We start from the raw sequence: 12,601 nt of genomic DNA on the forward strand, positions 1-12,601 counted from the left end.
CCATGGTATGAAGAGAGTAAACCAGACATCCCGATCAAACCTGTGGGCGGTTTTACGAGGTTATCTCACATGCTCACGGAAACGATTAACTCGGGGGGGGGGGGGGGGGGTGGTCTGTGCGACGGATACTACTCTTGTGAGTGAGCGAGAGTCAGAGAGCATGAAGAGCATTGGAGTTTTAGAAGCATACGTGCATGGTGGTTGTTTGTCTGACTCCGCCTCTCACTGCAGGTGCTGAGCCCGACATACAAGCAGCGCAATGAGGACTTTAGGAAACTCTTCAAGCAGCTCCCTGACACAGAGAGACTCATTGTGGGTAAGTGTGACGCTAGTCTTAGGGTGCTGCTAAGTTATTAGTCATTAAGAACATGATTAATCCTTACAAAGCAGAGAGGAGACACAAACTTGGACATTCCAAGTACTGAACACCTCCTCTACTTATTTTAGAGGAACTTCTAATCTGGTAATGAACTTCTCCAGCAGTCGAAGCTGCTCTGCCATGAACAATAATAATATCACAAGTGTTGTTGATGAGTTCTTGCATGATTTTCCCAACTCTAATGAATACAGTGATTGTCTGAAATTCTTTGAATCATACAACTCTAGGGTAAAACTGAGCTCATGGTTTATGAGTTGAGCTTCATGATTTGGTCGTGATGATTTCACAGCTAATAAAATAAGACACACACACACACACACACACACACACACACACACACACACACACACACAAGGGGAATGCTGAAGTGCTCTGCAGTGAGGATTCTTTGTGACTCTGATTCAATGAATCTGATTGGACATCAGCATGTTCTAATATCTGTTATTGAGCAATTTTCTGTTTTAGTGATGTAATTTTGCATCAAACTTAAGAATGTGGTGGTATTTTTTTATAATTTTTTCTGATCATGCTGCAGACTACTCCTGTGCTCTTCAACGGGACATCCTCCTGCAGGGACGACTCTACCTCTCCGAGAACTGGATCTGTTTCTATAGCAACATCTTCCGCTGGGAAACGCTGGTATGCTGGTTAATGCTCAGGACCTCTGTGCATTCCCATGCTTCTTATACTGGCAGTATTGGGTCACACCTGGAACTATAATGTGTCTGTGTGAATGTCTAATTGTGTGCATTTTTGTGTGTGTGTGTGTGTGTGTGTGTATGTGTGTGTGTGTGTGTGTGTGTGTGTGTGTGTGTGTGTGTGTGTGTGTGTGTGTGTGTGTGTGTGTGTGTGTGTGTGTGTAGCTGACAGTGCGGCTAAAGGACATCTGCTCAATGACAAAAGAGAAGACTGCCCGCCTCATTCCCAATGCCATCCAGGTCTGCACGGACAATGAGAAGGTAAACAACACAGAACGACTAAAAACAGGTGCTTGTATGAGAAAATAATGATGCTACACCTGAGCGGTAGCAGTAAATATGTTTTAAGTATAATCATCTTCGCCTAAAGAGACAGTTGGGAAGTCTTGAGGTACAAAGTTTGGCCGTTAACGGCGGATACTGGAGAGCGGTTGGCAAGATATTAATGCCCAACACCACTGCCAGGAATTAAAGTCATCTGGAATAGACGGTTTATTTCATTCAAGTGCTCACCAGACTCTTACATAATTACAATATATGTTCCACAGCACTTTTTCAGCTCCTTTGGAGCCAGGGACAGGACTTACATGATGATGTTCAGACTGTGGCAGAATGCGCTGCTGGACAAGGTGAGCATGAATCTGATCCGCTAGTTTGTGATCCTGTTCATATTAGAGAGAGTTAATGTTCATAATTGTTCTTCTTCTCACTTTGATATGCTGTTGCCTCTTGCAGCCTCTGTGCCCCAAAGAACTGTGGCACTTTGTTCATCAGTGCTATGGCAACGAGCTGGGCCTAACGAGCGACGATGAGGACTATGTTCCCCCTGATGATGACTTCAACACCATGGGGTGAGTCTATTGATGCTGCATCATCAGTTACCACGGTTACTACATTGCAAACACCTTTCAGTCAATTACCTAATTGCCCCAAATTACAAATGAGTTAAGAGAGCCCAATACGAGCTGTAAGAAGCAACACTCGCACGCTCAGTCGCATACAAGCATGTACACTCTCTGCAGCTCTCTCTCAACTGAGAAACAACATTTAACATCCTTCTGAGCTTCTCTGCTAATTCATACCGCAATTTATAGCATTTGATTTTAACTTTAAAGCTGCAAAAGATGCAACACATCAAACACTGCATTCTTCTGAAGGCTTTACAGATCCTTTCCCTGCTCCGTCTCTTCCGTCATTTCAGTTTTCCCTTCAATGTCTGAAGTGGATTCACGAGGTGAAATAAATAGAGAGCCGTGGTTTGACTCTATTTGGTATACACAGAGCACTCACAGTGTCTGAAGTTTTACTGTCGACTCGCCTTTGACGAAACGTGGGCTCTGTATGTGAGCTGAGCGATTGGACGGAACCCGGGTGAACTCAGTGTGAGAGGAAAGATTTACTTCAAAGGCTGAACTGAGGTCAAACGAGATGGCCCTGAAGGGATTGTGACTTTGTTAACGAGAGAGAACTGTCTACATAGCTATTAGTAAAGGGAAGTGTAGGTCGTTTTTACTTGTTCCTCACACGTATAGACTAGTTCAAAAAAATATTTAATTTGAACACAGATTCATATGCACACAAGTATACAAAGCCAACTGTGCTGTGAGTGTCCAAACATCCTAATATCAACTGTGTTAGCCAAACCCTGCTTAACACAGGTTTTACAAGAACCTCATTCACAGTGTGAGATGAGATGAGTATAACTGAGCGAAGTTCCCTCCCTTCGCTGGTCTTTGGTCCCCTTCAGGTTCAGTGAAGAGATTCCCAACGAAGAGAATGAGATCAACAATGACAACTTGTCTAAGAGCAGCGCTGACGCCAAGCCTGAGGGGAGCCCTCCTCCCATACATAAGAAGATGGTTCCAAACAGCACCATGCCCAGCCCAGGCAACCATGACGCACCCATCACTGTAAGTTACACACACACACACACATATCCATTAATACATGTTGAATCAACTGCAACACGTCAGAAGAACTATAGGACATTTCCTTGACAGGGAAACATTATTGATGTGATTGATGCTCATGTTCTTCTTTTCTCCAGTTTGACCTCCCAGCAGAAGAGTATGCAGACTGCCTACCGGACGGCGAGCTGCTTGCGCTGCCCCTTTTGGTGGAAGAGAGGAACATTGATACCAGCGGGCCTGGTGGTCCTGTCCCCTCACCGTCTCTGGACTTCAACGACAACGAAGACATCCCGACTGAGCTCAGTGACTCCTCGGAAACACACGACGAGGGTAACTGCACAGATCAGACATGAATGCATAATCTAGTGGAAACTCTTTTACTGATTTTTACCTCTCATAACAGTATGATGATGTCGATGACGTAACAAGATTTGAGAACAGACTTGTGAAGACACCTCTGAATTGATTTGCCATCTCATCTTGGACACACAGGTGAAGTGCAGGCCTTTCATGAGGATCTGAATGGCAGGCAGCACATCAATGAGATCTACAAGTTGAGTGTGGACAAGCTCTACGGGATCCTCTTCACAGAGTCGGAGTTCATGAGTGACTTCATGGATCAGAGGCGATTCTCAGGTGAGTGTTTCTGATGCTTCTACGCCCGACCCCTGATCTCTCTGGAGTAAAGGCAGACCCAAAAAATGCGGTCACTGCAGGCATCGCTAATTATCTCTCTCATCGCGTTGCTGTTTAGATGTGGTGTACCACCCGTGGAAGAAAGAGGAGGCTGGGAACCAGACGAGAGAGATCATGTACACCATCTCGCTGTCCAACCCCCTGGCCCCCAAAACGGCCACAGTCACAGAGACACAGGTACGGTCAACTCTTGCATCTCAGAAACGTCGCTTATTTTTCATACTCGAGTTTGAGACGGCTTTCAGAATGACAATCAATCAAACCATGTTTCCTTTCTTTTGATCAGACTCTGTACAAAGCCAGCCAGGAAAGTGAGTGTTACATCATCGACGCTGAGGTCATCACGCATGACGTGCCCTACCACGATTACTTCTACACCCTCAACCGCTACATGCTCACCAGGGTGGCCAAGAACAAGTGTCGGTTACGGTGAGTAAGACGCTCGAACGAGACGTCGCGTTATGTTCAATTCTTAGTGACAACTTAACTTTTGATTTTACTCAATCTAATATTTACAATTCCAGTTTCATACCTGATTGAAAGAGTCCATCCATGTGTATGAATGCGTTTCTGTCTGCCTCTCAGGGTATCGACAGAGCTGCGCTACAGGAAGCAGCCGTGGGGGCTGGTGAAAGGCTTCATCGAGAAAAACTTCTGGAGCGGACTCGAAGAGAACTTCCGCCATCTAGGTAAACCTGAGTGTTGTTTGTTTGTCTGCTCTGATAATTTGTTGTATGTTTTGTATCACACATTGAAAGTTGTTTGGGCTATTATTAAAGAGAGAGAAAATGGGAATGAGGATAATAAACTAAACTATACCTCACAAAGATGTAGTATGTAAATGTTTTCAACAGGTCAAGCACTCTCAAAGTGAATCAACCTAGGTGTAACAGCTGTCTTCTTCCCTCTCAGAGTTGGAGCTGTCCAAGCTGGAGGACTTACTGACCGAGTCCCACCAGCTGTCTCCGAAGGCCAAAGCGGTGAAAAACTCCACGGTGAGGCGGAAGAAGAGACCCCTCCCTCACATGCGCAGCCAGCATCTGGACGAGGCGCTCAGCCCCGTTACCACGCCGACGGATGAGGAAGTGATTCAGAGGATCAAACAAGTGGCCGGCTCCACGCAAACCAGACACCAGAGTCCAGAACACCATCACCTGCCAGGAGGCCTTGCTCTGTACAGCGTCTCCAAATTGCTGCTCATCATCAGCTTTGTGTACGCAACTCAAAAAAACACACGCACGATCCCTGGGATGCTCGTTTCTCTGGCCACAGGGATGCAAATACATCCAACACATGCTCATCTCACATATGTTAAAACAGAGTTCTCTCTGAGTCACGTTTCATGATTTCATCTTTTTTTTCCTCCAGTAAGCTCTGTGCTCTGTTTTTTGTCTGATTTACAGTTCAACTTTTGTTTTCTTCTAAATATCTCATTGTTGGTGTCTTGAGTGTAACCTCTCTCTCCTCTCCTCTCATTGCCATCCATAGGATCTGTCTAAGGTACATAATGTGATTAGCCAGCATAGCCAGATGAATATGTTGAAAAGTATTCCCAGCATAGATTGTCATTGCCATGTACAGACGAGCTACTTAAAGGCACCATGAATGAATCACAATGCAAAGGGGAGGACTCATTAGTTTTCCTTCTTGCCCTCCTTCAGCCTGGTCCTGCTGGTGTTCCTCAACATGATGCTCTTCTACAAGCTGTGGATGCTGGAGTACTCCGCACAGTCCTTAACAACCTGGCAAGGTCTGCGGCTTCATGAAAGGTACACACACACACAAACACACAAAGCTAACATTTTAGAACCCATCATTAATACAGAACTAATTTATCAAAGAGATACAATCTGGTTGATTTATAGTTTGGGCATTTTAGAATACAAAGAAAACGTTTGCTGTAGCGATAAGACTGAATGGAGGTCTGTTTGGCTGTTTGCCCAAAAGGCAGTCACTACTATACACATACAGTTACAGATATGCACACACACACACACACACACACACACACACACACACACACACTAAACTAAATCCATATGGCCGTTGACGTGTGTGACAGGAAAACATGGAGCTTCTAAAATTACCCCTGAATAGCTCTGGGCCTACTGAAACAATTTACCAAATTGTTTGCTGGCAAGTCCCTCCAAATGGAAGTCACGCTCGAGTGGCTGCACCCTGATGTTGCTAATGTGTGTGTGCATGTGTGTTTCCCAGTAAACTGCCTCAGACACAGATGGAGTGGGCCCAGCTCCTGGAGGCGCAGCAGCGTTTCCATGACGCCGAGCTGCAGAAGTGGAGGGAGATTATCAAGTCGTCGGTTGTGCTGCTAGACCAGGTACTCGGACACAAAGACACACTTTCAAAATCCTGTCAGAACTGTGATGTGATGTTAAATAGTAAACCAACTCCCAGAGAGTGGCTGCTTTTGAGTAGGGTAATGGGTGACTAGAAACAGAACATACTGTATTTACTGGTCAGTCATACAGTGACACAACAGGTTATTTTAGCCTTTTTGCCAAGTGCACTGTTTCATGATACTGTATACAGTAGGACCAGTTTGGCACTGAAAAAGTTGTTACATCCACCACTGAGAGAGGGCGCCGGTGAGCCAGTAAACTTGAACTACTGGATATATGGCACATGGAATCTCACGCCATACAAAGGCTGTTACACATAGTAAAAGCAGAGGTTGAAAAGAGAATCACGTATATTAGTCTATTGGACCATTGCCACTACATTCAGTTGAGAAACTAGTGCAATATAATGGAATTTATATGCAAAATAGTGAGTCTAGAAAGAAGCTGAGATTCTGAGACGGCAAAAACATTTACTGTTCATTTTTGAGGTTGCTGATTTTTTTTTTTCCTACCATTTAAGTCCATTGTGCTTGAAAAGTCTCGCTATGATACAACATTGTGTAGACTCTTCTGGTTATCCTCAAGAATCATAAAAATCAATGAAATAGCACCATGAATGAGAGTCATTTTTGCAACCCCTTGAAGTTATTCCTTGAGGATCCCAGAGTTTTCAAATGATGGAGGTATGTCATCAAGAGCTAATAATAAAAATATATATATATATATATATATATATATATATATACAGTATATCAGTCAAGCTCAGGTAGGAGCGTCTCCACCCTGGAGAGCATGAGTGGATTTTAATTCCATATCTGAGACAAATTCCAGGAATCTTTTGCATATATGCTGACCTGATGCTACGTTTTCAAAAGCAGCCAATGATTGAATATAACCTGTATAGAAATTAACTTTAGGGAAGCCACTGAATAAGCTTCCTACCTTGCATCCACAAATGAATGACCACCACTTCCAATAGTTGCCCAATGGTAACAAAGTCTGCAGCACCATGGGAAAATTGTTCATTTAATTATTTTAAAGGAAGAGAGAGAAATTGTCAGTGTCGTTGATAAACCAGCTAACTCTTATTACTCTTCTTTAGATGAAAGACTCGTTATTGAACCTCCAGCGAGGCATTGGTTTAAGGGACTACAGCTCCGAGGCTGAGGAGAAGAGAAGTCGCTATCACTGACACACCGCCAACAAGGCCATGAGGGCATGCTGTGCAATATACTGTAGGACCGGTTTTGTTTGTGAACCAGTATGGGGGCAGCAGCAAGACAGAAAGAGAGGACAGAGGGGGAAGCGAGACCAACGGTGAGCTGGTCTGATGGACACAAAGAGGGCAGTCCTTGTCTCCAGCGCACAGAGGTTGAAACCCCTGGGAGGAGGAAATCACGGACAGAAAGTGCCCCTTTCACACACAGGACTGAGGTGTCCCCAACATCACTGAGGCATTGTGGGAAGGTGCTCCTTCTCTACACCTGTGGGATGAACCGTTTTCTTCTACTCTCTTATTTCCAAGTGCATCCTACTGTAAGCCATGTCGACCAGAGAGTCGCAGAGAGGAAGGAGGAAAACTACTGCATGCATTTAGACAACCTAGCTCCCCTCAGTCAGTGTTAATGTGGTCCAGTTCAAGTCTATGTGTGTCACAAAAAAAAAAGAAGAACAGAAGACGAGGAGAGATTGAGTCGAAGAAAGGGCGGTCCTTTCGAGTCTTAATGGCTGTCTACACTCTCTAGACTGTTCCAAACCAATCGTCCCTCTAGAGGTCCGCGCTGCAGCGTCCCTTTAGTGAACCTCCATGTGATCAAAGTACAGAATCCTTCCACAACCAAAAAGGAAAAGAGGTGTTGCAGCTGGGAGCTCAGCTTCACCGATAAGTCCCTATTGCCTTGTTTGAACCTGGCCTGTGTGGTCTCTGTCAGGGCTGGTTCCCTGTCAGACTGTTGCGTTGAAATATTTATAAGTAGAATCTAAAGACAGATGAGACCTAAGCCAGTACTTTTAAACTTACACACAATTCATTTAATCAGTTGCCCCAGCCACATTGTTAGCTACCTTGTATTGCATTGTTCCTCATCCTTCTAATGGAGTTAGAATGTATCAGCCTGGACAAAAAGGCCAGACTTTGATCACAATCATTTTTGAAAAAGGGGGTGCTGCAGCCAGACCAATAGGGAGATCTGTGTTCTTACATGTTTTATTACTAAACTGTGACTATATCTCTTTAAAAATATTTCAAATTAGAAAGAATTCTAAGAATATATTTGAAATATATAAGAATATTTCATTATTTAATATATATATATTTCAAAATATATAAACATTACCTATATTTATTGTTAATTTATGTAAATAAAGAAATTATCAGAGCTCTAGACCAGTTAAAGAATTTCTAACAAAAAGTGTTTTCTTCTAAAAATGCATGCCAGATATGTCTGTGACATGTCGAGTGTGCAAGTATGATTCTGCATTTGCGCGATTATATTCGCGCGCGTGTGTGTGTGAGTGCGAGAGAGTGTGTGTGTGTGTGTGTGTGTGTGTGTGAGTGCATGCGTGCGTGCACAAGTGTGTTGGTGTAAAGTGTGACATTTTTACCATTCCACACTTGTATGTTTCTTATTTTTTCTTTTCTGGCTCCTGCAGCCAGACTGCCTTTTTTAATGCTAATGCGTTTGGATGCTGCCTTGCATTAGCCCCACCAGGGTACCGTTTACAATTGAAGAGTTTTGTTCCAAAATGACATATCCAGCATTTGAAGATAAAGTCGCACCTACTTTTACAAAATGATGGATTGCTTAGACAATTCATGTCAGTGTTTGACACATACTAAGTAGCTTAAATCCACGGTTTACAAAAGGAAGGAGACAGAATTGATCACCTAAATTTTGAGATGAACTTGATTATTTTTTTCTTGTAAATGGATATATAACATTTTGGAGATGAACCCTTCATTTGCCCTCTATGAGCAACTCTTTGTTCCCATCACCACATTGGTGGCTTGACGACTCTTTCCTGAAAGGAATAGTTTTCAAGTTTTCAAATTCACTTCCTTGCCAAGGTTAGGTGAAGATTGATACCACTCTCATGTCTATACGCTAAATATGAAGCTACAGCCAGAAGCCGATTAGCTTAGCTTAGCTTAGCTTAGCTTAGCTTAGCAAAGCAAGCGGTTTCCTCCTGTTTCCAGTCTTCATGCTAAACCAACCTTCTCCTGGCTCTACTGTCTAGCCGCCAGTTAGCTTAGCTAACAGCTGAGTTATGGTCCAGACCAGCCAGGCTAGCTGTTTCCCGTTTTCATTGTTTAAGATAAGCTATCCATCTCCGAGCTGTAGCTTTATATGTAGCATGCATATGCTAGAGTGGTATTAATCTTCTCGTATAACTCTCGGCAAAAAAGCAAATAAGCGTTTTTCCCAAACTGTCAAACTATTCCTATAGAAGCACCTACTTCATCCCATATTATACTCTGTCTGTCTTTGAAGCATGAAAATGAACTTTACGCAACTCAATTGAACCAAAAGAAAGAAGTAGAAATGTAACTCCACGAATTATCATGTTGTTTTAACTGGGTTTGGTGCGGCAAAGAGCATCTCTTAAGAGTTTGTCAACAGAGGCCACTGATAGCTGACAGACTTTAGTGATGAAAACACTTCCAAATAAGAAAAAATAAATAAATTGTTTTAAAAAAAAAAAAAAAAAAAAAAGAGAGAGTGAAAGTGAAGCACTTTAAGGCCTTTTTCAGGTAAAGAATGAAAGGAAGAAATGGCAGCCGTTTAGTTTGGAAGTGATTGCATGGCTGAGGAAACTTTCTGTTTTAGTTAATTTGACAATCACACTGGGCATCGACAACTTCCAAACTCATGAGAAAGTCCGGCTTGATTTTAACCCTGCTGGTTTGTCATTGCCCACAGATTACTTATGCCCGATTAGAATAGTTGTGCGTAATTCTATCCAACATGCAAATCTCTTTCAATGTCACATCCCAAAGCCCAATCTGAGGCCGACACACTTACTTGTCTATTTCAGTGCAAGGCAAAATAAGTGATTTGTATGAGGGAATTGTATCTTTACTTTGTGCCTGCATGGCGTGTTACTGACTGACTTAATGAGAGCAGCAGAAAAGCTTCAGGACTGGACCCCTGCTGTGTGTGTGTGTGTGTGTGTGTGTGTGTGTGTGTGTGTGTGTGTGTGTGTGTGTGTGTGTGTGTGTGTGTGTGTGTGTGTGTGTGTGTGTGTGAATATTACATTTGAAGAAGGCACTGAGTAATGATAACACTTGGGAACCTTGAGACCTGAATGTGAGTGGAAATGTTTTCTGTTTTATAGAAATCACTTTTACAACCCTGATGACACTGAAAGATTATATTGAAGCTATGCTTTATGTATGTGAAGGTACAGAAATGTCATATATAAATATGAAGGTGTGATTGAAATGCTTTAAAGTGTTTGTTTTTCAAAGTGTATGATGAAATGGATTTTTAATTTTTTTTTCCAGATGCTTGAATTATGTTTTTTGGTTTTAAAAATGGCAAACATTCTCATACTGTTTTGAATGAGACATGGTAAATACTTGATTAAGTTGGTTGTGCTCTCCAGTTCTGGTTTTATTGACTTGATTTCAATCTTAGGACACTGGAATGAAATCGTTTATATGGACCGACGCATTTTAATAATGAACTGCGGTAAAACGCTCATCCTCCTCAGTCCAATTTAGATCTTCACTCGAGCCTCCAAAGAACCGTCACAGCAAAGCTGTATTTTATTTCTTCAATCGTAACAATTATGCAAATTAAATACTTTGCTTACCTTCATCATTCCCTTGTTTCTTATTGAATCCAACAAATTTGGCTTTAAGTAATCTGAGCTACAACCACTCACAGGTAACACCTGTCTTCACAGTTGTCTGCGTTACACGAATGATTGTATGATTGCTATTGCTGCTCAGCTGTGGACCCAAGGTGACCTGAGAGTTCTGGATGCCACCGTGTTTAGTCACTGACAACTAATGAATTGTGTGCTTCATTGACTGTATTAATTGGCATTTGCCTTGCTTGTGACAGAGCCGGCGAGACATCGGTGCCACCCATACAGCACAGCATTATAGCTAACGGCATCGGTTAACACTCCACGATTGGAATCGCACACACAACCTGCTGAAAATGACCACTGATCAAACTCATAGCAAACGCTCCTCTTCGAGTGTGTCTTGAAAAAATATGTACTGGTGTAGTTCTGTTCAAAAAGAATTCTACTGTATGTTGTTTTTTTTGTTTTGTTCAGTTTTTGGGGTTTTTTTAGAAAATGTTCTGATCTCCAGAGAGACTGTTAGTGAAATTTCTACATGAGATGGAATATACTGTAAGTATATGTTGTGTATATCTGCAGTGTGCACACACACACACACACACACACACACAGACACATGCACACGCACACTCACACACACTGACAAAAGAATCCAACCTGCGCTGCGCGTAGGTTTTGACTTGCTGATGACTTTGCCTCATAGAGACTGAAGATAAAAGTGGCTTTCTGGTTCATGTGAAGTAGAGATTGGAAGTATGAATAAAAAATATATATAATATACAAATAGAGTTGCAATTTTTGGAGACTTTTTTATACTTTATTTTGACAAATCACACTCATTTTATAATTTTAACATATTTCATTTGTTATCCAGTATATTTGACCTCAGGAGACGTCCCAGTGTAGTACAGAGGAAGATTGCATGAGGCACCAAGATGAAATATTCATCTTACTGCACTTTAAAAAGAATAAAAATAAAATCAACAGATGTTAAAATATTGATGTAAGCTATTGAAAGCATTGTTATTTTGGGTGCTGCTCATACCGTAACCTACTGTATATTCACAGCAGTTCCTCTGTGTTGAGTTTCTATGGCCCCTTTGTTGTCTCACTTTAATTACTGTTGCATAAATGACCTTTTAATTACCGCTGTCTCTGTTGCACAGATTCAGCGAGTGGATGCACGTGAAAGCTATGATGCCAGTCTTAGATCATAAAGAGCATGAGACTGAAACCACTGGGATGTACAAAATTAAGACTTTTACTAAAACTGTGTTGTTGTGTTTCTTTCCGTAAAGATACCACAACAAAATTCTCACTTTTTGTGATAATGTTAATGTACAAAAAATACTTAACTTAGCCTATGCTTTGTTCTTTGTTTTGGAGAGAACATTTCAGACGCTAGTTCTTCAAGGAGAAGTTGCTTAAGACACAAAATGGCACAGTAACATATGAAAGGGGATATGTCACTGACTTTAAAAAAAGGGGGGTTTTCCAGATGTTTTTGAATTTTCCAAACATGAATGTGTTCAACATTCTTCAGCTTCCTGAATGCGTGCAGCGAGACGGAGACGGATTGATAACTTGATTCCTGATTGGAGAATGAGGTAACAACATACCGTTTTTCTATAACCAAAACACAAATAGCTGATACAGATCTATAGATTAGGATCACAGTGACGCACCACAGTCCCATTAACCCATTCACTGCGTTTCACAATGTCTTGCATTTGCAGCATCTGT

General features: G+C 42.1%; 1 protein-coding gene across 15 annotated transcripts in view; it reads left to right on the forward strand.

The window, feature by feature from the left end:
- The window catches only part of gramd1bb (GRAM domain containing 1Bb), a 97,614-nt gene extending 85,972 nt beyond the window's left edge, over window positions 1–11,642 (forward strand). For all 15 annotated transcript variants that reach the window (XM_068707824.1, XM_068707804.1, XM_068707815.1 and 12 more), the window contains 15 exons: window positions 232–316; window positions 915–1,018; window positions 1,243–1,338; window positions 1,626–1,706; window positions 1,813–1,928; window positions 2,825–2,987; window positions 3,125–3,317; window positions 3,480–3,623; window positions 3,742–3,860; window positions 3,970–4,112; window positions 4,269–4,372; window positions 4,596–4,896; window positions 5,345–5,452; window positions 5,901–6,021; window positions 7,146–11,642. In XM_068707824.1, coding sequence (XP_068563925.1) covers window positions 232–316; window positions 915–1,018; window positions 1,243–1,338; window positions 1,626–1,706; window positions 1,813–1,928; window positions 2,825–2,987; window positions 3,125–3,317; window positions 3,480–3,623; window positions 3,742–3,860; window positions 3,970–4,112; window positions 4,269–4,372; window positions 4,596–4,896; window positions 5,345–5,452; window positions 5,901–6,021; window positions 7,146–7,235 — 1,968 coding nt within the window. In that variant the 3' untranslated portion in view covers window positions 7,236–11,642. The remainder of the gene's footprint in view (window positions 1–231; window positions 317–914; window positions 1,019–1,242; window positions 1,339–1,625; window positions 1,707–1,812; window positions 1,929–2,824; window positions 2,988–3,124; window positions 3,318–3,479; window positions 3,624–3,741; window positions 3,861–3,969; window positions 4,113–4,268; window positions 4,373–4,595; window positions 4,897–5,344; window positions 5,453–5,900; window positions 6,022–7,145) is intronic.
- Window positions 11,643–12,601: the final 959 nt, after the last annotated feature.

The sequence above is a fragment of the Cebidichthys violaceus genome, unplaced genomic scaffold (assembly GCF_023349555.1).
Source record: "Cebidichthys violaceus isolate CVI_PGR_0920_01 unplaced genomic scaffold, fCebVio1.0.p SCAF_1, whole genome shotgun sequence".
Classification (NCBI taxonomy): domain Eukaryota; kingdom Metazoa; phylum Chordata; class Actinopteri; order Perciformes; family Stichaeidae; genus Cebidichthys; species Cebidichthys violaceus.